Source organism: Lepidochelys olivacea (assembly GCF_965140295.1).
Source record: "Lepidochelys olivacea isolate rLepOli2 genome assembly, chromosome: 11".
NCBI classification, from domain to species: Eukaryota; Metazoa; Chordata; order Testudines; family Cheloniidae; genus Lepidochelys; species Lepidochelys olivacea.
The window spans coordinates 2,934,915-2,962,492 of NC_140421.1; the positions used below are offsets into that span (position 1 = coordinate 2,934,915).

At 62.2% G+C, this 27,578-nt stretch overlaps 1 protein-coding gene across 1 annotated transcript; it reads left to right on the forward strand.

Annotated features, from left to right (window-relative positions):
- The first annotated feature begins 1,118 nt into the window (after nt 1–1,118).
- On the forward strand, nt 1,119–10,941 carry LOC311528700 (uncharacterized protein). The gene is made up of 2 exons (XM_084644041.1): nt 1,119–3,523; nt 10,331–10,941. Coding segments are annotated over exons 1-2 (1,293 nt in total). The 5' UTR covers nt 1,119–2,231; the 3' UTR covers nt 10,332–10,941.
- The last annotated feature ends 16,637 nt before the right edge of the window (nt 10,942–27,578 follow it).

The following is a 27,578-nucleotide window of genomic DNA, read 5'->3' on the forward strand; positions in this document are numbered from 1 at the left end:
GACTAGGATTGTCGTGCTGGATCCCAGGGTCGGGTGTATGCCCCGTGGGGACTGGCTAGTTCCCAGCGGCCGGAGGCCTGCTCAGCCCCCTTGGGATCAACTGGAGCCTTCCCTCTTGTGGTTCGGACAGAACCCGAACAGCTGGCCCATCCCCAGCTGGCCAGTGCTAATGGGCCCCACCCTCTCCCCCTCCTCCCTCCCTGTCATACCAGAAACAGACGCAGTAGCGTGGTGGGGTGAGGTGCTGCTCCAGGAACGTCTGCAGCACAAGATCCAGGCCCTCCCAGGGCAGTTGTTGGAGAGACTGAATTCACCAAGGAGCTGAACTGACTAAGAGCTGAAATCACTGAGTGTTGTGTTAAGTAGTGGGGGAGCCTGAAGATATATTGTGGAGACGTTTGCGGGACGGCTGGAGTGCCTTGTGGCTGCGGAGCTGAGCGAAGGAGTTTGTGGGGTGGCTGGCGGAGCGGAGCGAAGGCCTATGGAGCTGTGGGGTGGTCAGCTTCAGATCATGTAAGGTGCCTCTTACCCCCGTCCCATCTCCACCCAGGTTGGGAGGTAAAGCTCCGCAGATCAACTTTTGAACTCTGGGGCTGCCCTGACCAGGGACAGAGACTTTTGGGTCATTGGACTTTTGGGACTTTGGGTGATTTGGGGTTGCTGGACTCCAGAACCAAAGGGAAAGGGCATGCCCCAATTTGCCTGGGGTGGGTTTTTTTTGCTCATGGGTTGTGTTATGAATCCTGTTGGTGGTGTTTCCCCAACATAATGCCACATTGTTTCTCTCTGTTATTAAAAGGCTTTTTGCTACACTCAGACTAGGTGCTTGCGAGAAGGGAAGTATTGCCTCCGGGAGGTGCCCACCGGGGGTGGTAAATATTTGTCCCAGGTCACTGGGTGGAGGCTCGAGCCGGTTTGCATTGTGTTACTGGAATGGATCCCCTAGATATTGAACCCGGCTCTTGTTGCTGCCAACTCTGACGGGCAGAAGGGTTACATTTTTGGGGGCTCGTCCGCGATGCCAGTACTCCTCGCAAGCACCTGTTGAGTGATCCACTACATTGGGAAACAATTTATATTTTTTTTGTTTGTGCTTATATTTTGAGAAAATTACTGTTTGTATAATGGCTAATATGTCAGGTTTGTTGGGCCCTGGCTCAGCAGCTTCTAGCTCAGAGGCTGCAGCCTTGGCTGATGATTACACAAAAGCTCTGGGGCAAATATTGGAAAAGGTTGTGCTGTCCCATGCTGCGTCAAACTCTTGTCGTAAGTTAAGATTATTTGCTGGGGAGGAGGAGTTTGAACCCTGGTTAGAGCATACCACTGAAATGCTGCAAGAGTGGGCCGTACCAGATGCAGAAAAGTGAAGATGCCTCATAGAGAGCCTTGGCGGCCCAGCATTAGATGTGATTCGCACCCTGAAGCTCATTGACCCTGGGGTCAGTGTGAAGGACTGCCTAGAGGCCCTTGAACACAACTTTGGGAGCGTAGAGGGCCCTGAAGACAGCTACTGTAAGTTCCTTAATTTCCGACAACAGAAGGGCGAGAAGGCTTCAGCCTACATACAGAGACTGGAGAGACTGCTTCAGAGAGCTACAGACTGGCTCAAATTGTAAGAGGAACTCAGTATCAGAACCCGATTCCACTTCATCTCCAGCTAAGAGAACAAGGGGAACATCCCCCAAGTTACTCCCAGCTGATAAAAGAGGTCAGAGAGGAGGAAGAAAAGCAGGCTGCCAGTGAGTTTTGGGAAGCCCAAACATCGGATCCAGCCAGCACAACACCACTGCAAACGGCCAGTGTACTGATGGTGAGCACCAGAGAGGAACTTGCCCAACAAATGCAGGTCCTGACGGAATGGATAGCTGAGCTGCAAAGTACCGTTGACCGAGTTAAGACTTCCAGGAATAAGAAGCCTCAAACTGTGGCGATTGAGAAGCCCGCACTTAGAGCCACCATCCCACCCAGGCGAAGGGGGAAAGGTCAGTTCTTCTGCTACCGATGTATTGGATGGACACAGTGGTCAGGATGGACACAGTGCTGCCAAGTGCCGTAATGAAGAAAACCCCTCCTTAGTGTATGGAAAGCTGAGGATCAGTTGGGAGAGATCCGGTAGCTGCCAGAGGGTCTGGGGACAGGGACCCCCCAGGTCTGCAGGATTTGAAGATTCCCCCAGAAAAGACTGTCCAGCTGGGATCCCCGCAGGACTGATAGGGCCTCGAGCAGAGGTCATGGTGAGGATTGAAGGGGTGGAGTGTAAAGCAGGGCTTGACACTGGATCTCAAGTGACTATTATATTTCAGTCATTCTACCAACAGATGCTTAGGCACCTGCCTATACAGCCACTGACTGGCCTTGGCCTGTGTGGCCTCAGCATGGATGAATACCCCTATCAAGGGTATGTCATAGTGCACCTGGAATTCCCAGAGGAGGTTGCTGGGGTAAGAGAAGAGGTAGACACAGCTGCCTTAATATGCCCTGACCCTAAAGGGACTTCTGATGTGTCTGTGCTGATAGGGACCAACTCCAGTCTCTTCAAGGTACTCGCGGATTACTGCAGAAGGCGGGCTGGGGACCAGTACCTGAATACCCTGATGATCCATACGCTTTGTGCTGAAGCCTATAGGAAAATTGAGAGCGCTAAAAGGGACACATCTGAGCTACCGCTTGGGGCACTGAAGTACGCGGGCACAACCCCCTTAGTAGTGCCTGCATGGACAGAGCAAGAAGTGCTTGTCATGAGTACCTGTCTGAAAGGCAGTAAAGGGACGTTAGCAATGATAGAGCAGCCGATGGGAGGAGAGCTCCCTGAAGGAGTGCTGGTCCCCAGGGGAGTCATAACCCTACCTGCTGAAGCCCAGGAAAGGGTGACTATACTGATTGCTAATGAAATGAGTTGTGATATTTTTGTGAAGCAAGGACAAAAGACAGCAGACCTCTTTGAGCCTGAGTCGATTGTAAAACCCCAGTGTGAAACTCAAGTTCCGACAATAGACCCAGCAAAGTTTGACTTTGGAGATTCACCAGTGTCCGAGGAGTGGAAATATCACCTGAGGAAGAAACTTTGTGAAAGATCCAAGGTGTTCTCACTGCAGGAGTGGGATGTGGGATGTGCAAAGGGAGTAGAGCACAATATCAGACTACATGACTCTCGACCTTTCAGGGAGAGATCTAGGAAGATTGCTCTCTCTGAGATGGAAGATGTGCGACATCATCTTCAGGAGCTGGCTGCGAATGGCATCGTTACAGAGTCCCGCAGCCCATACGCCTCACCCATTGTGGTAGTCCATAAAAAGAATGGGAAAATCCGGATGTGTATTGACTACCGCACCCTAAACAGCCGTACTGTGGTCGACCAGTACACTATGCCTCGAGTGCAAGATGCCTTAGATTGTTTGCTGGGAAGCCAGTGGTTCTCTGTGTTGGATCTTCCAAGTGGATACTACCAGATCCCTCTGGGAGAAGAAAATAAGGAGAAGACAGCCTTCATCTGCCCATTAGGGTTTTATCAGTTGTCACGCTGGTAAGGAAAGCGATCCGGCTGGTTTGACACGGAGACTGCTTGAAACACCCTGCGGGTCGGGAGTGAGGGGCACTGGCAGGGCTGGGCAAGTAGGGGGCTGCAGGTCAGGAGTGAGGGGCACCGGCAGAACTGGGGGGGCAGGGCTGGGCTGGCAGGGGGCTGCGGGTCGGGAGTGAGGGGCACTGGCAGAGCTGGGGGGAGCCCAGGGCTGGGCTAGCGGGGGGGCTGTGGGTCTGGAGTGAGGGGCACCGGCAGAGCTGGGGGGAGCCCAGGGTTGGGCTAGCAGGGGGCTGCGGGTCGGGAGTGAGGGGCACCGGCAGGGCTGGGCTATCAGGGGGCTGCGGGTCAGGAGTGAGGGGCACCGGCAGGGCTGCGGTAACAGAGGGCTGCGGGTCGGGAGTGAGGGGCACCGGCAGATCTGGGGGGAGCCCAGGGTTGGGCTAGCAGGGGGCTGCGGGTCGGGAGTGAGGGGCACCGGCAGAGCTGGGGAGGCAGGGCTGGGCTGGCAGGGGGCTGCGGGTTGGGAGTGAGGGGCACTGGCAGGGTTGGGCATTTGACATTGGCACGTATCTGTCCCACGCTGGAGCGGGTGCCAGGCAGGGATCCCCAGGGCCCGGATGGGGGGGGTCCCCAGGGTCCCCTCTCCCTTGCAAGGGTCCTTCTGCGCGGCCGCAGCTGCTTGCTTTTGCAGCCACCAGGTGGCGCTGAGAGCCCGGGTGTCCTGGGTCCAGCCCCACCGCCCCAGGCTGTGCGGGAGGCAGGGGCTGCAGCGCCGGGCCCTGGGCAGGGGCAGAGCCTGGGGCGGGGATCCCACGTCTCCAGGGCGGGATGGGAGTGGGGCAGGGGCTGCCCTCCTGGACCTGATCCAAGGAGCATCTGAGTGAACTGCAAACAGGGCACTGAGAGGCAGAGTGTGCGAGGACCTCGGGGCTGGGCTAGCAGGGGGCTGCGGGTCAGGAGTGAGGGGCACCGGCAGGGCTGGGGTAACGGGGGGCTGTGGGTCGGGAGTGAGGGGCACCGGCAGGGCTGGGGTAACGGGGGGCTGCGGGTCAGGAGTGAGGGGCACCGGCAGGGCTGGGGTAACAGGGGGCTGCGGGTCAGGAGTGAGGGGCACCGGCAGGGCTGGGGTAACGGGGGGCTGCAGGTCAGGAGTGAGGGGCACCGGCAGGGCTGGGCTAGCAGGGGGCTGCGGGTCAGGAGTGAGGGGCACCGGCAGGGCTGGGGTAACAGGGGGCTGCGGGTCAGGAGTGAGGGGCACCGGCAGGGCTGGGCTTGCAGGGGGCTGCGGGTCAGGAGTGAGGGGCACCGGCAGGGCTGCGGTAACAGAGGGCTGCGGGTCGGGAGTAAGAGGCACTGGCAGAGCTGGGGGGGCAGGGCTGGGCTAGCAGGGGGCTGCGGGTCGGGAGTGAGGGGCACCGGCAGAGCTGGGGGGGCAGGGTTGGGCTAGCAGGGGGCTGCGGGTCGGGAGTGAGGGGCACTGGCAGAGCTGGGGAGGCAGGGCTGGGCTGGCAGGGGGCTGCGGGTTGGGAGTGAGGGGCACCGGCAGAGCTGGGGGGAGCCCAGGGTTGGGCTAGCAGGGGGCTGCGGGTCGGGAGTGAGGGGCACCGGCAGGGCTGGGCTATCAGGGGGCTGCGGGTCAGGAGTGAGGGGCACCGGCAGGGCTGCGGTAACAGAGGGCTGCGGGTCGGGAGTGAGGGGCACCGGCAGATCTGGGGGGAGCCCAGGGTTGGGCTAGCAGGGGGCTGCGGGTCGGGAGTGAGGGGCACCGGCAGAGCTGGGGAGGCAGGGCTGGGCTGGCAGGGGGCTGCGGGTTGGGAGTGAGGGGCACTGGCAGGGTTGGGCATTTGACATTGGCACGTATCTGTCCCACGCTGGAGCGGGTGCCAGGCAGGGATCCCCAGGGCCCGGATGGGGGGGTCCCCAGGGTCCCCTCTCCCTTGCAAGGGTCCTTCTGCGCGGCCGCAGCTGCTCGCTTTTGCAGCCACCAGGTGGCGCTGAGAGCCCGGGTGTCCTGGGTCCAGCCCCACCGCCCCAGGCTGTGCGGGAGGCAGGGGCTGCAGCGCCGGGCCCTGGGCAGGGGCAGAGCCTGGGGCGGGGATCCCACGTCTCCAGGGCGGGATGGGAGTGGGGCAGGGGCTGCCCTCCTGGACCTGATCCAAGGAGCATCTGAGTGAACTGCAAACAGGGCACTGAGAGGCAGAGTGTGCGAGGACCTCGGGGCTGGGCTAGCAGGGGGCTGCGGGTCAGGAGTGAGGGGCACCGGCAGGGCTGGGGTAACGGGGGGCTGTGGGTCGGGAGTGAGGGGCACCGGCAGGGCTGGGGTAACGGGGGGCTGCGGGTCAGGAGTGAGGGGCACCGGCAGGGCTGGGGTAACGGGGGGCTGCAGGTCAGGAGTGAGGGGCACCGGCAGGGCTGGGGTAACAGGGGGCTGCGGGTCGGGAGTAAGAGGCACTGGCAGAGCTGGGGGGGCAGGGCTGGGCTAGCAGGGGGCTGCGGGTCAGGAGTGAGGGGCACCGGCAGGGCTGGGGTAACGGGGGGCTGGGGGGCTGCGGGTCGGGAGTGAGGGGCACCGGCAGGGCTGGGGTAACGGGGGGCTGCGGGTCAGGAGGGAGGGGCACCGGCAGAGCTGGGGTAACGGGGGGCTGCGGGTCGGGAGTGAGGGGCACCGGCAGGGCTGGGGTAACGGGGGGCTGCGGGTCGGGAGTGAGGGGCACCGGCAGGGCTGGGGTAACGGGGGGCTGCGGGTCGGAGTGAGGGGCACCGGCAGGGCTGGGGTAACGGGGGGCTGCGGGTCGGGAGTGAGGGGCACCGGCAGGGCTGGGGTAACGGGGGGCTGCGGGTCGGGAGTGAGGGGCACCGGCAGGGCTGGGGTAACGGGGGGCTGCGGGTCGAGAGTGAGGGGCACCGGCAGGGCTGGGGTAACGGGGGGCTGCGGGTCGGGAGTGAGGGGCACCGGCAGGGCTGGGGTAACGGGGGGCTGCGAGTCGAGAGTGAGGGGCACCGGCAGGGCTGGGGTAACGGGGGGCTGCGGGTCGGGAGTGAGGGGCACCGGCAGGGCTGGGGTAACGGGGGGCTGCGGGTCGGGAGTGAGGGGCACCGGCAGGGCTGGGGTAACGGGGGGCTGCGAGTCGAGAGTGAGGGGCACCGGCAGGGCTGGGGTAACGGGGGGCTGCGGGTCGGGAGTGAGGGGCACCGGCATGGCTGGGGTTCCGGGGGGCTGCGGGTCGGGAGTGAGGGGCACCGGCAGGGCTGGGGTAACGGGGGGCTGCGGGTCGGGAGTGAGGGGCACCGGCAGGGCTGGGGTAACGGGGGGCTGCGGGTCGGAGTGAGGGGCACCGGCAGGGCTGGGGTAACGGGGGGCTGCGGGTCGGAGTGAGGGGCACCGGCAGGGCTGGGGTAACGGGGGGCTGCGGGTCGGGAGTGAGGGGCACCGGCAGGGCTATTGGGGGGAGCCAGGGTTGGCATCGCAGACCTGTGGGGGCACCAGCAGAGCTGTAGGAGCACTGAGGGGTTCTGGGATTGACACCGGTTCAGAGGTGAGAGAGCCCCCTCCCCTTTCTGCAGCACCTGGGTTTTCTGGGGATCCCCCACCCTGGGCTGGCTCTGGCATTGGCCGCGTGAGTCTCTGGCAGCCTCTGAAGCCATTCAAACGCCTGCCCCTTCCCACTGTGCCCCCAGCCCCGCTTCAGGGGGCAGCGCCCTGGATCGACACCCCCCAGAGCTTTGGGGGAAGCTCCGCTCCAGCCCCGCACGGTGTCGCAGGGTACCCAGGGGCTGCCGACGCAGGACGCCCTGAGCTGTTTCCGGCATGTCCCCTGGGGGAAGCTCTGTTCTGCTGCCGGGGCTCAGACCCTGGGCACAGGTCCCCTCCCCATCACTGCACGGAGGCCATAAACTCCCCCCTAGAGCCGCAGAGGGCCAAGGGCCGGCTGAGCCCTGCCAGATACATTCCTGCCATAGCTCAGCTAATTAAAGTCAGGGCTGGGGCAGGGGGTTCACCTCTGTGCTCCTGGAGGGCATGGGAACATGGCCAGACCCTGCTGAGGGCTCGCGGCATCGGCTGGGGAGAGCAATGGGGCTGAGATCACCCAGGGACCAGACCTGGATCTCCTGAGCCCTGGGTCAGTGCACTTGCTGCAAGGCCAGTCTTCCTCCTGCCGTGCTGGGATTTCCATGCAGCTGGACTCAGCTCAGGTCTGCAGCTAGCCCTCTGTGCCTCAGTTTCCCCATCTGTAAAATGGGGGGTAGTACTGGCACCACAAGGGTGGGGCTCAGAATGCCTGTAAAGTGCTGCTAAGTCCTTGGATGGAAGATTGATCTTTATCCGTCCTCAGACACCCCTCGCTCTCCCCTGACACCCGTCTCTCTCCGCATATAGCCCTATCTCTCCCCACACGCCCCCTCCAGCTATCTCTTGTCTCTCCCCATATACCCCCATCTCTCTCTCCTGGCTGGCATAGCTAAGAACGGCCAGACTGGGTCCGACCCAAGGTCCATCTAGCCCATTGCCCTGTCTGCCGACAGTGGCCAATGCCAGGGACCCCAGAGGGAATGAGCAGAACAGGGAATCGCCCAGTGATCCATCCCCTGTCGCCCATTCCCAGCTTCTGGCAAATCAGGTGGTAGCTGCTGGCAGTGGGCTGAAATCTAGCCGACGCCCAGGGCCTGGCGAGGCCGCTGGCTGGCACACCCAGCTGGGCTGCGCTGGATGCAGTCGGCCTCCGTCGCTCTCCTGGCCCTGCTGCCAGCCATCCGGTTTAGCTGCCGGCCTTTCCTCAGCCGGCCCCAGGCCCTCCGTGTTCTCCAGCAGGACATGGCGCCCCATTGGCTCCGGAGCGAGGACGGGCCTGCGGGGCCCTCGGGCGACGAGCTTTGGCCAGCTCTGGTTCTAGCTCTGTCTGCCCGCTGCAGAGAGCTGAGGTGCCGGGGGTGCCGGAGAGCAGCCTGGCAGGGTCGCCATAGCAAACCAATTACCCCAGAAGGCTGGAGAAAGGCCTCCGGGTGCCCAGGACACCAGAGAGCTGGGGGGCCCTTCTGGGGGCGCAGAGGAGCCAGGCTGCCCCAGCGGGGCTGGGGGGAGAATCAGGTGGGTTTCAGCCCCTCCGGGGTAGCCTGGCTGCTGGAGTTGCTGGGAGCACCCCCACGGGACAGTGCTCCTGCCCCACTCCCCACAGCGCCCCCTGCGGGGAGAGGCTGGACCTGGAGTAGCTGGAGCCCAGGATCTCCCAGGTGAGAGACAGAGGCAACACCCGGGCTCTCTGGCTGTGCTGTGTGAAAGGCCAGGTCCCCATTCAGAGCGGGGTTGGACCTTGCTCCCTGCCTCTGGGGAAAACCCATTCCCTGTCTCCGCGCGGTGAGGACACAGCCTGTCTGAGGCTCTGCAAAGCCAGCTGGTGGTGTCAGCCGGGCCTGGCGGGGGTAGGTTTTTCCATTTGAACACGGGGCTGGACTTGAGCCCGTTCCCCCCTCTAACTCCCGCCCCTTGTAGATGACCACGTCATCAGGCCCGATTCACCGGATTAGTGCCATTAGGGAATATTAGGGCAGTGAAAAGGTCAGTGGAGCGGGAGCCTGGCACAGCCAGACCCTCCTTTGCAGCCAGGGCCTCGGGCTCCTGGCAGAGGGGGCGGGTAGCTCTGCATGCAGAAGAACAGACCTGCCGGGACTCGTGTAAACCAGTGTCGCACGGCCTTTGAGTTCGTCTCGCACCGGCCTTGTCTTTGGGGACCGAGGCGGCCAGGTTTGGAGCATGTGGCTGTCTCGCGGCATGCCCACCACTCGGGCAATGAGGAGAGCAGATCTCTGGGGGGCTGCTCCCCTGAGACCATTTAGAAAACCCACAAACAGCCACAAACGACGGCTGAAACTGGCACCTTGCCTGGGTGGCAGAGCTCAGCTCTGGAGGTAGGTTTTGCACCATCCCTAAAGGCTGGGAGCATCTGGACCCAGGAGCTTGGTTCTGACCCGTCTTCCCTCGACAGGCACGTATGAGAAGCCAGGTTCTGGCCTTGGTTACACCTGCCAGGATTGGGCCAGCTGGGGGAGATCAGCAGAGCCCTGCACCCATACGCCAGCTGAGGGTCTGGCCCACGGAATCAATAGGGTTCCTGGGCAGAAGCTAAGCTAGCCATGCCCAGCCCCACCTCTAGCCCCGAAGGGTCCCCAGGCCTTTCACACAGACTGGATAATAAATGGAACACTTGCCCACCGCTAAAATGCAGCCACCTCTGGGGTGTGGAAGGCGGCTGGTGTCTGGAGGCCTGATCCTGCAAACTGCTGAGAGGCTCCCAGGAGATGCTCCAGCCTCTCAGCCTCCAGCAGCTCCCACAGCGGGGCCCCCAGGCCCCACAGGAACTGCATGACTCCCAGCTGATCCTGCAGCAGTTACCATGGCGTTGGCCTGACAGCTGTGTGCGAAAGCAGTCTCTCTCCAGGCAGGAAGGCAAATGAATACAGTAAGGCCTTGAAAGCCAGGACCCCTGGGTTCTCGTGCCAGCTCAGGTGGGGCAGGGGAGTGTTGTCTAGTGGCTAGAGCGACTGGGTTGGGAATCAAGTCGCCTGAGTTCTCTTCCCAGGTGTAGTGAGGAGCCGGGACGGAGAATCTGGGGTCTTTGTTCCGGGTGTGGGAAGGAGCAGTGTCAAGTTGCACAGGCCAGGAGACCTGGGTTCTATTTCTACCTTTGCCAGTGTGTGACCTGGGCCAACACGCGTCCCCGCTCTGTGCCTCAGTTTCCCCGGTCTGTAAAACGGAGGTGGAAATACTCGCTTCACTCGGGTGTGGACAGAGGCTTCATTAATTGTTTGCAGATAACTTCCATCAGGACTCGCTTAGCAGGGCCAGCAACTCGACCTGCAGCCGATCCCTGCCCCCATCCTCCTTCCAGCATCAGTTCGGGGGCAACCAGCTTCCTGCTTTCCCACCTCTAGGACCTCGGAGCCTCGTGACTCATAACACCAGAGGTGGCAGTAACGTCCCTGCTGCCTTGTCCGTCCAATAGCAGGCGCTGGTGAGTCGCCCTCCGGGGTTGCTCCAGGTGGAGAGGTGTCGGGGGTGGTGATGCACCCAGCGAAGCAGACTTGCAAGGGATTCCCCCCTCCACGCCGATCTCCGTCCCCCCTGCCTGGAGGACACAGGGTCAGTGACTTGCCCAAGGTCACCCAGCGCACAAACCGTGCTGTATCAGCCAACGGCGCGGCCTGGCCTTCTCCCCTGCCCCACCCTCGCACGTGCCTGACATTCCCGCCAGCCATAACCCTGCAGACACCAATGGACGTGTTTGACTTTACGCACCTGAGTCCAATTGAAATCAACCGGGGGGGTCCTGCAAACTCTCTGTGGCAGGGGCTTGAGTCTCCCTGTATGGACCTGTAACGATCCAGATAAAGATGTGAGACATAGATACACGCAGACCCACTCTTCGCATTGATTCAGGACGAGCTGGCCTTGGCTGAGATCTGACTGAGTCCAACCCACGCCGCTTGGCAGAACAGCCGAACCCGCTGACAGCACGGGGCGGAGAGGGGGGGCATTGTCCCTACAGCGCTAGACGCCACTTGCCACCCAGGGGTTGGAGCTGAGCCCCTCATTCGTTCAGAGTAATTGCTAGCTACTCAGACGAGCTGGGGGTTTTGTGAGCTCCCGGGAGCAGGGTTCCCTGGCTGTACAGCGCCTAGCGCGCAGGGATCCTAATCCAGAAATACAAATACTCAAAACTCTTACTGAGCCAGGCATGGGGCCGAGTGGTCAGAGCAGTGGCCTGGCCCTCAGGGGGGCTGGGTTCTGTTCCCAGCTAGGCTGCTGGGTGATGTTAGGTTCATCCCCATGCCTCAGTTTCCCCATCTATAAAATGGGGATGATGACACTGCCCTGCCTTATGAGATCCAGGGGCAAAGAGAGCCAGGGCTGTATTATCATTTTAATTCCTCGCTGGGACTACTTGAGCCCCGGTGCAGGCAGCGTTAGCAGGGAGGCTAAGGACGGCACTGGAAGAGAGGCTAAGGACGGAAGCGAGGATCCCCTTCCTTGTGCCCAGAGACAGGCCCTGTTGGGGACAGGGTGGGGTGTCGGGGAGCTGACCTGTTCTAAGCACTGTGCTCTTCTCCCAGGCTAGCTGTCTGGCACCAGCATAAAATCCCCTTGCAAACAGTCCCTGCAAGCAGCCGCTGGCCGGAGGGTGGGAGTTTGTTGGCCTGGCTTTGCTTGTGCCAACTCCCAAGCAAAGCAACGTGAATGCACACGTCTCACTTGCAGGGAGCGAGGCCGGAGTGTGCACCTGGGAGAGGGGAGGGGGGCACCTGCATAAAGGAACCCCGGTCCGGTCAATTGAGTGCTGTGCTCGAATGGGGCCAGCCAGGGGCTGATCTGTGGGGATGTTCGACAGATGACAAGTGCTCCCCGGCCCGGTGTTCGACCTAGAGGCGCAGGTCTCCTGGCAGATACATTGAAAGAGATCTCCACCGGCCCGCCCGATGAGCTCCCCTGAACTGCGCCGGGATCCCCTCCACAAGGTGGGGTTCTCTGGGCCCTGCCCCATCACCAGCAGAGCTGGCATCAAACCTGGGGGTCAGGGAGTGCAGGAAATCCAGTTTCTGGGTGCTGCTGTAGATGTTTGACCTTGGCTGGGGGGCCTGGAGGGGACAAAGCAGACATTGCACGCTTGTTAAATTGGGGCCAGGAGATGACACTGAGGGAGAAAGGCCCAGATCCAAAAATGTATTTAGGCTCCTAACTCCCCCTAATCTCTGGGCCCCGAAGCCCCCCGGTGTGGCAGGGGATTGGTGCCTGGGGCTGAATCAGCTCTCCGGCTGTGCCCACGCCCAGCTGTGGACAGATCCCTTGTGAAGGGGAGCCAGGGGCAGCGGCGGGCTGGGGAATCCCTGTTAGCATGGGGCTGCAGAGCTGTGCCCCCAGACAGCCAGAGAGAGGTAGCAGGGGGTGGATCTGGCTTTGAACTGATCCACACAGACCTCTAAATCGGGGAGGGGGAGCCCAACCCTGCCCTCCCAGTAGAAGAATTCAAAGGCAGTGGTGTGATTCCACTTCCCCCCTTCCCCACCCCTTTGATCTCCCAGGATTTATTTGCTCCTTGCAAACTAACCGAGCGGGAGCTGCCTCGGAGGTGAGATTAGGGCAGATCAGTGCTGCCGAAGGGCAAGAGAGCTCCGGCACCATGGGGGAGCTGCACCTGGACACAGGTTCTGGGCTGGACGTGTCTAGGCGAAGAGAGGTCGCAGGGGCGTGGGGAGGATGGAGTAGGTGACCTGAGAGAATTCCTAACGGGAACAGAGCTCTTCTCCGAGGGCCTCCTACCTGCCTGACGACACAGGCCATGCCGAGGGAGCGAGCTGTCTGGGGCCCGGAGAGAGCAGCCCCTGCACATGCCGGCCCCTGAAATCGGCCAGGGCTTTAAGTCAAGACTGGACGGCTTTCTAAAAGTTCTGCTCTGCCCGGGACTCCCATTGTGACCTTGAGCGTATCTCGTCCTTGCTCCGGGCCTCAATTTCCCCATCAGTGGAATGGGGTTAATGATGCTGACCTGCTTCTCCAGGGGTTTTAGTCTAGGCCTCTGACCCTTATGAGGATTCAAGGCTTAAAACGAAAGCCTAAAAAAAACCATTCTCAGCACCTCTCCCCAGCGGAGGTTGGATTGTGGGCCTGTAAACAGCTGCTCAGTTCCCTGGAAGAGGGAAAAGGCCACCTGGACCCTTTAAGATCCTCGGGAAGTTTGCAGGCAATTTGGGCGGGTGTCTGAGTCTCGCTGGTTGCTAGGTAAGGACTGGGGCTGGTTCTCACTCTGCCTTGGTACTGACGGGTTCTTATTAAAGGGACGCGCCCTCGTTACTTCCACGTGAAAAGGTTTGTAGCTCCCATTGTTCCAGGTCCCCTCTAAGATGAATAGCGAGGAAGGGATTCATTTTTTTCGGTGGTGTGTTGGCCTTAAGAAGCGGAGAAGGGAAGGTCACTTGGAAGGAACATTCCTTCTAGGCACTGGAGACCCGGCTAGGGCAGGCCCCTCACACGTGGGTTTGACTCCTGCTGCCCTGTGGGGCGCCCTGCTCTCGGAAACCAGAAGTAAATGTAGTTTTGAAAAAGCAGTGCGGCCACGCTCCTGGTGTCCTGCGGGCTACAGGACCCCTTACGCTAGGCCCTGGACGTCCACGCTGCGAGCTGGAGGGGTGAATTCCCCCACGACACCTCCCCGTTCTGGCACCCTGCTCTGGTCAGTGTCTGTCTATGTTGGGGGGTGGCTGGAGGTGCAGGACGCTGGGTGCGGCTGGATTTGCTGGGTGGGGTCGGTTCATGGACTTGGGGGGTTCTAGGCACCCCCTGTGGGAGCTGCCCCGGACTCAGACCCCAGCCGGAGGTGCTGCCGGCGGCTGGTTGCTGGAGGGGAGGCGGCTGCTGTCTGGAGCGGGCTGTTAGCCCTGGGGGAGTGCAGCCCAGCGCCGGCCACGCCCCGGCACCTTCCTGCGGGTCTGCCCGCTCCCAGCCAGCCAGGCGGGGCTCCGCGGAGGGGGCCCGAGCCAGGAGCCGCGGGCCGGGGCTGCCCCATGGGATGCGCCAGGAGCCCGGGGTGCTGCGAGCCGGGCCCTTTGGCGCGGAGCCGGGAAGGGGAAAGCCTGGAGCAGCGTGGGGGCCCATGGAGCCAGGGGAGGGGGCAGTGGGGGGAGGGGGCAATGGGGTGCCAGGGGAGGGGGCAGTGCGGGGGAGGGGGCAGTGGGGAGGAGGGGGTTGCGGTGCCAGGGGAGGGGGCAGTGGGGGGGAGGGGGCTGCAGTGCCGGGGAAGGGGGCAGTGGGGGGGAGGATCTGTGGTGCCGGGGGAGGGGGCAGTGCGGGGGAGGGGGCAATGGGGTGCCGGGGGCAGTGCGGGGGAGGGGGCAATGGGGTGCTGGGGGTGGGGGCAGTGGGGGGGAGGATCTGTGGTGCCGGGGGAGGGGGCAGTGCGGGGGAGGGGGCAATGGGGTGCCGGGGGAGGGGGCAGTGGGGGGGAGGGGGCAATGGGGTGCTGGGGGTGGGGGCAGTGGGGGGGAGGATCTGTGGTGCCGGGGGAGGGGGCAGTGCGGGGGAGGGGGCAATGGGGTGCCGGGGGAGGGGGCAGTGGGGGGGAGGGGGCAATGGGGTGCCAGGGGAGGGGGCAGTGGGGGGGGGCAATGGGGTGCCGGGGGAGGGGGCAGTGGGGGGGAGGGGTTGCAGTGCCAGGGGAGGGGGCTGCAGTGCCAGGGGGCTGCTGACCCCAGGGGCAGAGGGCAATGGGGTGCCGGGGGAGGGGGCAGTGGGGTGAGGGGGCTGCAGTGCCAGGGGTGGAGGCAGTGGGGGGGAGGGGGCAGTGCGGGGGAGGGGGCAATGGGGTGCCGGGGGAGGGGGCAGTAGGGGGGAGGGGTTGCGGTGCCAGGGGAGAGGGCTGCGGTGCCAGGGGGCTGCTGACCCCAGGGGCAGGGGTAAGCGGACTGGGCAGGGGCAGGCGTGGATGCTGTTAATACCCCCAGAGCGTCTCCTGAGCAGCCCCTTGTGATGGCTGTGGGGAGACAGGGGGCAGGCGCTCCGCTGTGGGGCCCAGCATGGGGCAGAGCGGCAGGGCAGGGAGAGCGCCAAGAAGCGGCACAGGGACGGGGCTGGCGAGAGACCAGGCTGGCCCCGGCTGGACGGCCCAGCTGTGAGGGGCGGGGGCGGGGCGGCGCTGTGCTCAGCCGGGGGCCCGGAGGGCGGGTAATGCCAGGCTTGGGTCCTGACCTCTGGCCTGGGAAGCTGGAGCTGGCTGGGGGTGCTGCCCCTCAGCTGGTGGGGAAGGAGTCTTGCGACAAACTTTCCCAACTTCCCAGGAAATCCGGGAGAAGGGGGCGTCATTCCCTCTCCCCCAGCCCAGCCCCAGGGACCCTGCCCAGCCCCTGCCCTCATGTCATGTCCCGGTGGGGGGCTGCCCAGGGCAAAGCAAGGAATGAATCCGGTTGGGTGAGCGTGGGGCCCGATCCTGCCCCTCTGGACTTGGTGGTTGGGACCCGGAGCTGAAGCGTCATGGGATTTAGCCTGCTGGGGCCTGATCCTGCAGCCAGTGTCTCACTGAGGCAGGGGAGGCCGGCAGGACTGGGGTGGGGCTCCTGGGCCCACGGGAAGGAAGACGCTTGCCCCGGTGGCCCTTCCATCGCTAGTCTGTTATTGAAGATCTCACGGCTGCAGAAAGCAGGGGGGTCAGGGGAGAGAAGATGGTTGTTACTCTGGGCTCCGATTCCCTCTGCCAGCCAGGATCCCCCCTTACATCTGCCATCCCAAGCTGCTGAAAGAAGCAATTCAGGGCACTCTGGAAGCACCTTGCCCAGGCCAGCCCCCACAGGACCCCGCCAAGGAGATGCCGGGCATTTCTAAGCCCTCAGAAGTTCATGTCTCGCTGTTCTCTGCCAGATCTGGCTGGTTGGAGCCCAAACTTCTGTCCAGGCCGCTGCATCGGCTGTGTGGAGCATCGGTTCATGCTGCAGCCGCCCCCACTCAGGCATGCACTTGCAAGCTGGCGAAGCTCCCCACAAGGAGCTGTTACTTGCACTCTTGAGGGAGAGGGTGACGGCTGGCGCCAGCCAGGGTGGGAATTCCAGCCCTGCCTGTGCAAACACCAGCCTCTGAGAACAGCCAGGGCGGGGATCCCCCCGGGCATGCCCGAAGCACGGGTGCTTTCCGGGATGGCTCCCCAGTGAGCGGGTCAGGGGCATGCAGGGCTCGCGCAGGCATCAGGGGAAGGGGTACGGCCTTCGCCATCTGAAGTGGGCCTGCTCCCCCGCCGACAGGGGAAGGCAGGGATCAGTTGCACACATACAAACTAGGCAATGATGCCTGGGCAGGAGAACTGCGGAAAGGGATCTGGAGGTCCCAGTGGACCACAAGCTAAGTATGAGTCAACAGTGTCACGCTGTTGCAAAAAAAGTCAGCACCATTCTGGGCTGTATTAGCAGGCGTGTTGTCAGCAAGACACGAGCAGTAATTCTTCCGCCCTACTCTGCGCTGACCAGGCCTCAGCTGGAGTATTGTGTCCAGTTCTGGGCACCACCTTTCAGGAAAGACGTGGACAAATTGGAGAAAGTCCAGAGAGGAGCAACAAAAATGATGAAAGGTCTAGAAAACATGGCCTAGGAGGGAAGACTGAAAAAATTGGGTTTGTTTAGTCTGGAGAAGAGAAGACGGAGAGGGGACATGAGAACAGTTTTCAAGTACATAAAAGGTTGTTACAAGGAGGAGGAAGAAAAATTGTTCTTCTTAACCTCTGAGGACAGGACCAGCAGCAAAAGGCTTCAATTGCAGCCAGGGCGGTTTAGGTTGGACATGAGAAAAACGTCCTGACTGTCAGGGGGTGAAGCCCTGGAATAAATTGCCCAGGGAGGTTGTGGAATCTGCATCACTGGGGATTTTTAAGAGAAGGTTGGACACACACCTGTCAGGGATGGTCTAGCTCAGGGGTGGCCAACCTGAATCTGAGAAGGAGCCAGAATATGTCAGCAGCCCCCACCCCATTCAACCCCGCCCCCCCCTCCCAGTGCCTGCCCCCCACCGGCAGCCCTTCTCACACCTCCCGATCAGCTGTTTCATGACATGCAGGAGGCTCTGGGGTGGGGGGGTAGGAGGAGGAGCGAGGGAACGGCAGGCTCAGGGGAGGGGGTTAGGGTTGGTTAGGGAGGGGGTGGAGTTGGGGCAGGGCCCGTGGCAGAGCCAGGGCTTGAGCAATGAGCCCCTTCCCCCCCCCCCCCGCGCCTCGGCACGTTGGGAAGTTGGCGCCTGTCGCTCCAGCCTGGAGTCGATGCCTGTACAAGGAGCCGCATGTTAACTTCTGAAGAGCCGCACGCGGCTCCGGGGCCCCATGCTGGCCCCCCCTGGCCTTGAGGCTGGATGCTGGTGTGTAGGCATCAACCCTGCTCTCTGGTGCATGGAGTCAGATCTGCTCAACCTTGCGTCATAAACTCCATACTGCTCCCGCTAATGGAGATGCTCCTTTAAGATCAGGAGCTAGGGGCCCGTGCTTTGGGAAGAGGAGGTTTGAGCTCTTTCCCCGCTGTTGTCTGACAGGCCCTTGGCTCCGTTCTGCAATCTGCAGAAGCTGCTTTGCCGCCCCAGCTCAGGAATGCAGGGGGCAGATGGTGGGGCCAGCGTGGGGCACCGTGGATCTGTCCCCGTGCAGATGCTGCTGGTGCCGGCGGTGGACGCCTGCCTCTAGCCCAGCCGCCAGCTCTGCTGCCCGCGGGCCCCCAGGGGAAGCCCCCCCCACTGGAGGCATCATTGCACATTTCTGCTGTGCCTGTCACGGTAGGCGAAGCCCCGCAGCCCGGGGCCGGGAGCGGATCGCGGGAGGCCGGTGCGCTGCGGGCCCCTTCAGGAGCCAGGCCGACAGCTGTCAGACAAAGCAGACTGAAGCCCTCTGATGCCGTGTTGCCACCCGGGGAGATGGGATTGAAAGATAGCTCAGTGGTTTGCGCATTGGCCTGCTAAACCCAGGGTTGTGAATTCAATCCTTGAGGGGGCCATTTGGGATCAGGGCAAAAATTGGGGATTGGTCCTGCTTTGAGCAGGGGGTTGGACTAGATGACCTCCTGAGGTCCCTTCCAACCCTGGTATTCTATGATTCTATGATTCTGAGCGTCAACCGCAATGGGCAGCACCGGCGGTAGCCCTGGAGGTGCCCGGCGGCACCGGGAGCCGAACGAAGTTGGGTTCGGACGGAGCCCCTCTGCCTCATCAGGGGTGGGCGCCAACTCTGCTGCCCCGGAGCGCATGGCTTCATGGCAGCCGCCGTGCTGGCCGGCTTGGTAATCGTGGAGGCTGGCAGCCAGGAGGTGACGGTCGCTCACAGGTGAGGCTGGCAGCGCGTTATGAGGCAGTCCTCTGGCGAGGTGGCCCCAGCGCTGGGCTTCGCAGTGCCAGGGGGCCGGCACCGGCTGTTCTCAAATGCTGGCAGCCTCCGCCCTTAGAATCTGTCCCGCTCCTGCCTCCCACCCCTTGCTATTTACTAGGCCAGAGAGTTGCCTGCAGGTCGGAGCTGGAATTCTCCCTCCTTGCAATCCTGCCATGCCCCAGACCCGGGGGGCTGGGGCAGCTGAGCTCCCCCTTCCCATCCTGGAGTCTCCGCCCTACAGAGCAAGGGATGGGAAAGTCCAGGGTAGAGCAAATCTGCCCTGCCACGAAACGCCTCCCAGATGTCCGCGGCTCGTTAGGAGACTAAATTCTTTTGCTTTGTTCTAATCCTTACCTGCAGATGATCCTTTGTCTGTGACATCTCAGTTGGTTGCCATAGAAATTGTCGGGCAGGGCGTGTGTTTGTGTGCCAGGAAGGGGGAGAAGTCAGGCCGCTCAGAGCCAATTCCCCAGCATGGCTCTAGGGGGCGCTGCACTGCGGGGGGGCATCTTTCCGATAAAAACCAGGGTCCTGACCCCTTGTGCATTAACCTCAGCCTCTTGGCCGGATCCCAAGGCAGCTCATCCCATTCTGCCTGCTTGAGTGCCTCTCTTCCCATCCTAAGCTGCTGCCTCGTGTGGCTGCCCGCTGGGAGCCAACTGCTGTGCTTCACCCCAGAGGTGGCTGCAGCTCAGGGGCAGGCAAAGCAGTTCAGCCTGTTGGGATCCTTTGGGAGGAGAGGCTTGGTCTAACGTCCTGCTATTACCACCGACCGACAGGAGCTGGTCTGGGTCCGTTACGGAACGCAGGGACATTTCCTAGCTTGCTTTTTAAAGGGAGGTTGGAGTCTCCACGGCAGCCAGAGGGAAGGAGAGACGCTCTGCCGTAAGGAGATCGGGGGGCTAAGCAGGGAAGCCCCAGAACTCAGGACATTTCAAGTCACACAGACAGAATCCCAATCAATCTTTCGCAGGAGAGGACGGGGCATTAGCCTCTGGAGGAATGGGCTGGCACAGATCTCTCCTCTCTGACGCCCAGGGGTTTGTTAGGACCAGTTCCCACTGGCACTGAACTTTGCAAATATTTCCCCCCTTAAAGCTGAAATTTTTTAGGCTTGGCTTCTGCTCAGAAGTGAATTTTCTCCTCACCCCATTTTGAGAGACACCCTCCAACACACTTGGACTTAAAGTGTGTGTGGGGGGAAGAGCAGACTTTATGGCACCTGGCTAACTCAAAGGCTCCCTGGCCTTTAAACCACCAGTGACCCCCTGTATCTAGTTCTCAGGGGAGTGGAGTCAAGGAGGCAGATCTGGAGCGCTGATAAATCCTCATTGCTCTGTTGACTTCAGTTGTTATTCTTAGCTAAACCGTGCCCTGAATTGTTCTGGGCACTTGATAATAAAGAAGATCCCCTGCCTTCGAGATTCATTCCCTACAAGATGCTTCTCTAGCCGAGGATCTGCTCCACAGCGTGCATTTGGAAAGCCTTCCTCTGAAACTGCCCCTTAGGAATGAGTCCGGATTAGCTGTGTGCACTCCCGGGAAACAGTCTCACCCAGTGTGACGCTGCATGAGGGACCCCAGCCCACGCCGGTCCCATGGCCTAGCACTGCATGCCAGTGTCAGGACAGTGGTGACGGGCTGTGGAAATGCCGGCTGACTAGTGCCGGAGCGTGTGTATCTACATCTCAGTGAGCGCAAGCCCTGCGGTCACACAGCCCCATCGGGAGGCAGCGAGGTTCAGATTTCCCTTTCGGTTCCTTGCTCGTCTCTTTGAGCCAAGGAAATGAAATGCATAAACCCATCAGCTGCCGCGTGGCACCTGGAGCCGTAAACCTGCAAACGACATGAAATGGAGCAGGTTCACCTTTAATCAACCTCCATTGCAGGGATGATTAACGGGAGAGGAAGGCTGGCCTGGCGCTAGCGTGCTGAGCTGGGATGCAAGAGATTTGGGATCAAGTCCTTGCTTTGCTGGTGGCCCCTGGTGCAACCACGGGTCAGTCACTTTGTCTCTCTGGGCCTCAGTTTATCTGTAAAATGGAGCCAATAATCCACTGTTGGTTTGGACTGTAAGATTGGAGCAGGTGACTTGATTGTCAAGTCCAAGTACGGTCACAGGGAGAAAATATCGGGGACTAAACACAGGCGGAGGAAGTTAGAACCAGACCCGACAGCTGGAAGGCCACGCCAGACAAATCCAGACTAGAAATGAGGCAGTTTCTCACGAGTGGAACAAACCGCCCAGGGAAGCGGCGGCTTCTCCAGCCCTCGACGTCTCCAAATCCAGCCTGGCTGTTTTTCAGCAAGACGCTTGAGCCAAACAGACGTCCCTGGGCTCAGCACTGGCGTAACAGGGTGACATCCTCAGGCCTGGGCTAGACAGGAGGCCGGACCGGGTGCTCTAATGGTCCCCTCTGGCTTCCAGCGCTCTGCGCCTCGCGAACCCTTCAGCCTCTCTCTGCCGAGGCGCTGCGCCAGCAGGCAGGCTGGTAGCTCTCCCGCGGGAGGAGCCCGCGTGCCCGCGTCCTGAGGGGGCCCAGGCGTGTGCAGAGGGCCCTGCGTGCGGACGGTGGGGGCAGCTGGGCTGACGCAGCTCAGAGCCGGGCTCTACACGACGGCACAGACTGGGCGTAGTAATGTAGCCCGTTCGCTGGGGGTACGCGCAGCACGCAGCTCTGGCAGGCCCTGATGTCACGGGGGCCGGTACACAGTAATAATCCCGCTTCAAGGCCGTTGGCACGAGGCGGGGCCCCTGCAGCTCTTGTCTCCATTCCCCTTCTCTGGGGTTGCCAGTTTTGCTTGGACGTGTTCCTGGCGGTTTCAGCACATGGCAATCTTTAATTAAAGATAAGTCTTTGATTCTTGGCGACTCCAGGGCAATCCTGGAGGGTTGGCAGCCCTAGCATCCCTTCTCAAGGCAGGTGATTGTACAAACGGGGCCGGCCAACACACCCCACGGACCTCCCCCTTGCCTTGGCTGTCCTGGGAAGGACACCCCGCTCCCCGACAGCCCCCCAGGGCAGGAACGGGCAGGGGGAGAAACAGGAGCTCTTGCCAGATGGGTGTAGACGTCCCCACTCGGCGCCTTCGGGAGCGGGCTAAGGCTGGTTGGGTTCGGCCGGCTCAGGAGGCCAGGGAGGAGGGGACGACGGACGTGTCGTGGCACCAACCCGTCCCCCAGTCCAAATCTCTTATCCGGGGGAGAGGCAAAGGCTCCCGGCGAAGAGCTGGGGAGAACCGTCCCTTCCCTCTTCCCCCAGCCCGTGCGGCACGGTGGCTGAGAGGGCGAAGGCGCGACGGGGGCCGGGGGGGGGTTACCTCCGCACATGGCAATGGCGTGCCCATTGCTGGGTCCATGGTGGCCCCAGTTACCGACGCAAGGGCTGGAAACTGGCCTCCTGGGCTCCATCCATGTACTGATCCCAGAGAAGGCGAAGGGGCGACTCTGTCCCAGTCTGGAGGGGAAGAGGTTTCCTAGAGGAGCCAGCTCTTTCCTCTCACATACAGAGGTCTTGCAAAATCTGGTGGGGCCCCCCCAGGCTAGAAATGGGGGCACGTTTTTCACAGCGAGGGTTACGAATCACGGGAGCAGCTCACCTAGGGATGCAGGGGGTGGTGGATTTTCCATCACCGGGAGTCTTTTAATCAAGACGGGGCGTCTTCCTAAGGGCTCTGCTCCAGTTTGGATTTTGCGGGCTGGAAGCCATGGGTGGGTTCTCTGCCCCGGGCTATGCAGGAGGCCAGACTAGATGGACATAGTGGTCCCGTCTGGCCTTAAACTCCATGGCCCTCCCCTTCTGTCTTGCTTCTCCTCTCTGGTGCATAGCTGCATCGCGACACTGCCCCGTCTATGTGAACCACGGGCGGTTCAACCGTGTTTGAGGGGGGAATCTGGCTTAGTCGTCCTTACCCCCTCTAGCCCCCATACCCATTGGAAGGGGGGTTCCTCTCCTTGTCCCCCAGATTTGGGGGGCAGAATTATCCCAGAATTTCTCCCCGTTCCCCTGGGTCGAGCCCAGGAACATGCGTTTGGCTAAAGCAGGGGTCTCAAACTCAAATGACCCCGAGGGCCGCATTACTGACCCTTCCCCCCGCGCCGCCCTCGGCCCCTCCCGCACTCCACCCCTTTCATGAGGCCCCGCCTCTTCCCACCCCTTCCCTGAAATTGGGGTCAGTCCTGATTGGGAGAGGAGAGCGCCCCCTACTGAGCTCCCACCTCACCCCATGCACAAGCCGTACCATGGCCTGTGGGTTTTTTTCTTCAGTGCATAATAATCCCAAGCATTTACCGAGCGCTGACCATTGCACCGAAGGCAGGCAAGGTGTTGTCCCTCTTCCACAGACAGGGGAAACTGAGGCACGGAGCAGTGGAGTGACTGGCATGAAGGCACCCAGCAGAGCTGTGATCCGACCCTGTGGTCTGATCCCTCCCTGGCATTGCCGCCCCCCCCGCACCGGCTGCTGGGGATTATAAATCACTCTGCACGGCAGAGCAAGCCGCAGACGGAGAAGGGCCCGCCCTGGAGCACCTGGGCCCTGGGCCACAAAGCCACATTGTGCTGAGTACGGGCGTTCCTCTGCGCGCTTCCTGCGCTCTCGCTGCAGGCCAGGGTGGGTGGGATTTAAAGGGAACCCGCCGGGCTCCAAGCCCAGAACTGAGGGGGGTTCCCATTGCCTCTGACCTCCCGTGGCAAGGGGGAGTGCGGCTCTTTCGTTTCGCTGGGGGAGCAGCCCTGGTGGGCCCTTGTGCCCGCCCCTTGGCAAATCCCCACAAGCCAGTGCCGCTCACGCCCTTGACCGCCGATCCAAGCAGGGCTGGTGCTCCCAGGCATGCAGCCTCGCCCCTTCCTTTGGGAGTGTGTGCTGTATTGGGGGGCTGGGTAGCAGAGCCAGGCCCCCTGCTTCCCCCCGCCTCATGTGTCTGAGGGAGGAAACAGCCTGAGCCAGTCCTTCTGCTAAGTGGGGTTAATTTAATCCCTGGGGCCTCTCCTGGGGCAGCTGGAATTGAGGGAAGCCTCCGCATCTTTAAAGGGGCAGTGTCCCATTTCTCCATTGGGCAGCAAGGGTCCATCCTGCTTGCGCGGGCTGGGGTGGATTTGCAGGCTGCGCAGGCAGGGAGGGGACCGCTGGGCAGTGGGCGGCCGGCAGGAGGCTAACGCTGGGACACGGGGATGGAATCATAGACTCATAGGATATCAGGGTTGGAAGGGACCTCAGGAGGTCATCTCGTCCAGTGCTTCTCAAGCTATCTGATGTGGGGGACCTGCAATTTTTTTCCTCAGTGTGTGCACAGGACCAGCACTTTGCGTAGCACTGATCTAGTCCAATCCCCTGCTCAAAGCAGGACCAATCCCTGGAGCGGCGAGAGAATCAGGGCAGGACAGGAACGGCCAGGCTGGCAAGCGGTATCGAGACTCGCTGCGCGTTGGAGAAATGGGGCACTGCCCGTTCTGAGCCCAGCCCCCTGCGGATGGTAGAGCAGCCTCAGGGCTGCTCTGATTTACATGCTGCTGCCCGTGCCCCCTGGTGGGCTATGGGAAGCGGAGATTAGCCAGAGCTTGGTGGTGCCATAGAAGGGGGGCAGCACAGTGGGCTGGTCTCAGAGGGCCGGATTTTGTTTACACAGGCGGGGTTACTCTGGGGTGATGGAGACCAACGGCCGGAGCCGTCACTCAGGGCCGTGCAGCAGGAGAGCCCCAGAGAGCGGCCCAGGAGCCCCTCGGCTGCAGGCCCAGGGGCTGAGAGCGAGGCACGTGGCTGACGTGGGCAGCATGGGGGGCTGCTAGCACTCGCTGACCCCCGGTGGGAGGGAGAGGAGAATCCACCCCCGAGGCCTGCTTGCACCCCTGGGGCGTGCTTCCCGGACAGAGACACGGGCTGCAGCCGCTGGGTCATTTATTCTTCATGACCATTTGATCATTAGCTGGGGCCATTGCACCTGCTGCAGCCCCGCCCTGCCCGTGGGGCTCTCCCGGCTCTGACTCGGCCTGGCCTCCCCACAGCTTCTCCTCGGCTCTGGCGCTGCCAGGGGCTGGGTTACCGTGGGGATCGGCGCTTTCGCCTGCCGCTCCCTCCCCTCCCCGGCTGGGCTCTGGGAGCCCTTTGTGTTCTCGGTACACAGGTGTTTCTCAGGTTACCTTCCCAGAATCTGTTTATCGCTTGCTCTGCCTGGCAGACGGGGCTGCGTTAGTTTCCCGGTGTGGGTGTGTGAGACGTTGCGTTCTCCCCTGCACCCAGATCTCTGGCTGTCCTGGGCCCCGGGCACCCACTTGCCCAGGGCCAATCCTGGCACGGAGCTATCCCTGTCAGCCCCAGTCCTGTGCAAGCAGCCAGGCCAGCTGCCGGCCTCTCCAGGAGAGGCTGTGTGGTGTAGTGGGCAGGGCTCCGGCCCAGGTCCCGGCCGCTTTGGGCTCTGTTCCTGGCTCTGCCGTGTGAGCTTGGGGCAGGTGTCCTCTCTGTGTGACTCTCTTTCCCTTCCCACCCTTGTCGCTTGAGCCGGCGAGCTCTTACCGTAACGGGGGAGGATGGCCAATGAGGCCTCGCGGTGCCCAGGGGTAGGAACCGAGGGCTGCAGGGATCTCTTGGGCTGAGCCTCATGCGAGCTGGCGTGGCACCGGGGAGCAGGGCCGTGTGCTCTCTGGGCAGACGCCGGCGCTGGGCGATCCTGCCCGGCAGCTGGGGGAGCGGGAGCTGGGCTGGTATGTGGGGTCCATCGCCCGTTCCTTCCCGGGGGGGAGAGGCGTGCCCCCAGCAGGATGGTGCAGCGGGGAGAGGGGCAGTGAGGAGCGGGGTGCTGGGGCCACAGACGTGCCTAAGGGAGACAAGTGCCCAGCGTGAGGCTCTCCGGGGGGGACCCCCGCAGGCCTGTTTGTTCCTGACATCCCCATGTTTGTTCCCCTCCCCACCCGCTGCTCTGCTCGTGCCATCAGCTCTTGCGCTGGGTCCGGCCTCTCCTGGCCCCGTGTGAGCTCTTCCGCTGGGAGGGGGGTCGTGAGCGCCGAGCAATGGCCCCCGCGGAACAGGGTTCGGGGAGGGGACCTCCAGGGCGCCCTCTCCCTCTGGAGTGCCCTTGGGCTGGGCGCGGTCCCTGCTCTGCTGTGTTTTGTCCCGGCCCCTTCGATGGGCCAGGCCCAGCTGGAGCTCGTCCCGGAGGCCTCCCATGTGTGACCCTGTGGCTCCCAGGAGGTGCTGGCAGCTGTTGTCACTGTCCCAGGGGCGACTGGCCTGGCTCCGGAGGGGGGGGGGGGCTTTCCCCCGCTTCCCAGGCCCCCAAGACAACACCCCAGCTGGCTTCCTTCACCTCCCACCTTCTCGCCTCCTCCCCAGCCCAGCCCCCTATTGCTCCAGTCACACCAGGGCTGGCTGAGCGGGACCCTCTGCAGCTGGGTGTTCTCTGCCATTCCCAGCAGGGACAGAGAAATACCATGGGCTGGGGGTGGGGGTTCCCCGGGCACAGGGGCTCGTGCCCATGGCACTGGGCTGGATGTGCGAGGGGGTCTGCACATGCCAACGAGATGAAGGGGGGGATTCCTTTGGCTGGGGGGGGGAAGCCCTCTGCAGGGTGTGGGGCGCATCCAATCCAGGCATGTCTAGCGGTTCTGAATCTCGGGGGAGGAGGCTCTGATTCCCCCGTGGCATCCCGTTTGCAGCCGTCTCCAGCTCCGTCTGTCCGCACGTCCATCCTGGCCTCTCTGCTAGATTTTGCTCCTTCTCCTCCTTGCTGTTGTTATTACCTCGGGCAGGGCTAGCAAGGCTGCTTGGTAACTCGTCTGGCAGGCCCAGCTCCAGCTTGCCGCATTGTTCTTGCAATTACAGCAGCTGGGATCTGTGCCCTGCTATGCCAGGGACAGTACAGCCACATGGTAAGAGACAGCCCCTGCCTCAAAGCACAAGGCCTGAATCGACCAGGTGGGCACAGGGTGGGACGGGAGGGGACAGGCCCAAGGCCATGTGGCAGAGCCAGGAATAGACCAGCGCAGTCACATCCAGTGCTGTCTCTCTGGCCCGAACCGCCTCCTGCAGCTGCAAAGTGCCACCGGTGGCATGTGACCTCGCGTGTCTGTGCCCCAGGAGTTTCCACCAGGAAAGCGCAGATACCGTGGATGCCTTGGGTGGCTCGTGGGCCCCCTGAAAGCGAGCGTCCCACATTAGCGGGCCCTTGGTCCGATGCGCCGTAGGGGCCAGGCTGCGAGTTGGCTTCCATCAACGCCCCATTGTGGGAAGGAAGCAGGAGCTTTCCGCTAGCCAGGACTCATGTCGCCCTCTAAGCTGCCGCTTCCCAGGGAGGGTCGTAGGCCCCGATCCTTCTAGGTTGATTGCAGTGGGAGTTAGGAGCGTGAATACCTTTGAGGACCTGGGGTTCAAGCCCTGGTGCTACAGGCAGACCCTACAAGGAGGATCTGCTCCCCCCGCCCGCGAACCCGGCAGTCCGTATTGTCCAGGAAGGCAGCGACCGCGGCAGCTCAGATACATTGGAGTCGAGACCCGCAGGGGCGCCCGGCCAGGCAGCGGGAAGAGGGCTGTCATCGGGGATGTGGGCGGTCAGGCCTAGTGGTGGGAGCCAGGGGTCAGCTCTGGAGGCAGGCCCGATCGCTGCTGCGGGTGTGTGCATTGAGCAGTCAGAGGCCGGCTGCTGCTGTTGGCTTTCCTTCGAGCGCGCTCCCTGGCAGTGAACGCTGCGGGCCACCCCGGCACCCCTTTGCCAGGCCCTGGGCGTGGGCCTCTCTCCCTCTGAGTGGAAAGCGGGGTCCGAGTGTTGCCCCAGGCTTGTGTTTCCTGCCGCACAGCCCTGGGCAGAGGCCGGATGGGCACCAGCAGCAGCATCGCTGTCCAGATAAGCGAGGCCCTTTCGCCCGGCTTGATGGACATCCCGGTGAGAGATAAAACCCGTGTGACCCCACTGGCAAAGAGCCCTGCCGTCCCAGCCTCCGTTGCCCTGTCTCCGGGACACACAGCAGCGCCCCAAGCTGTGCGCAGTTGGACAGCCAGGAAAGGTTTAGTCATTGAGAGCATGACAGGCGCCCCCAAGCCGAGGGATCGGGGTGTAAGGAGCCGTGGGGCCACCGACAAGCCATCCGGGGCTACCTCCTGCCCTGAATCAACTGCTGGACCAAGGTTTATCTCTGCCCATAACTCCCTTGTGCGTAGGGTGACCAGACAGCAAATGTGAAAAATCGGGACAGGGT

What these genes read in the sequence shown, in the direction of transcription:
- LOC311528700 (XM_084644041.1), top strand. Translation starts at nt 2,232, where the DNA reads ATGGTGAGGATTGAAGGGGTGGAGTGTAAAGCAGGGCTTGACACTGGA.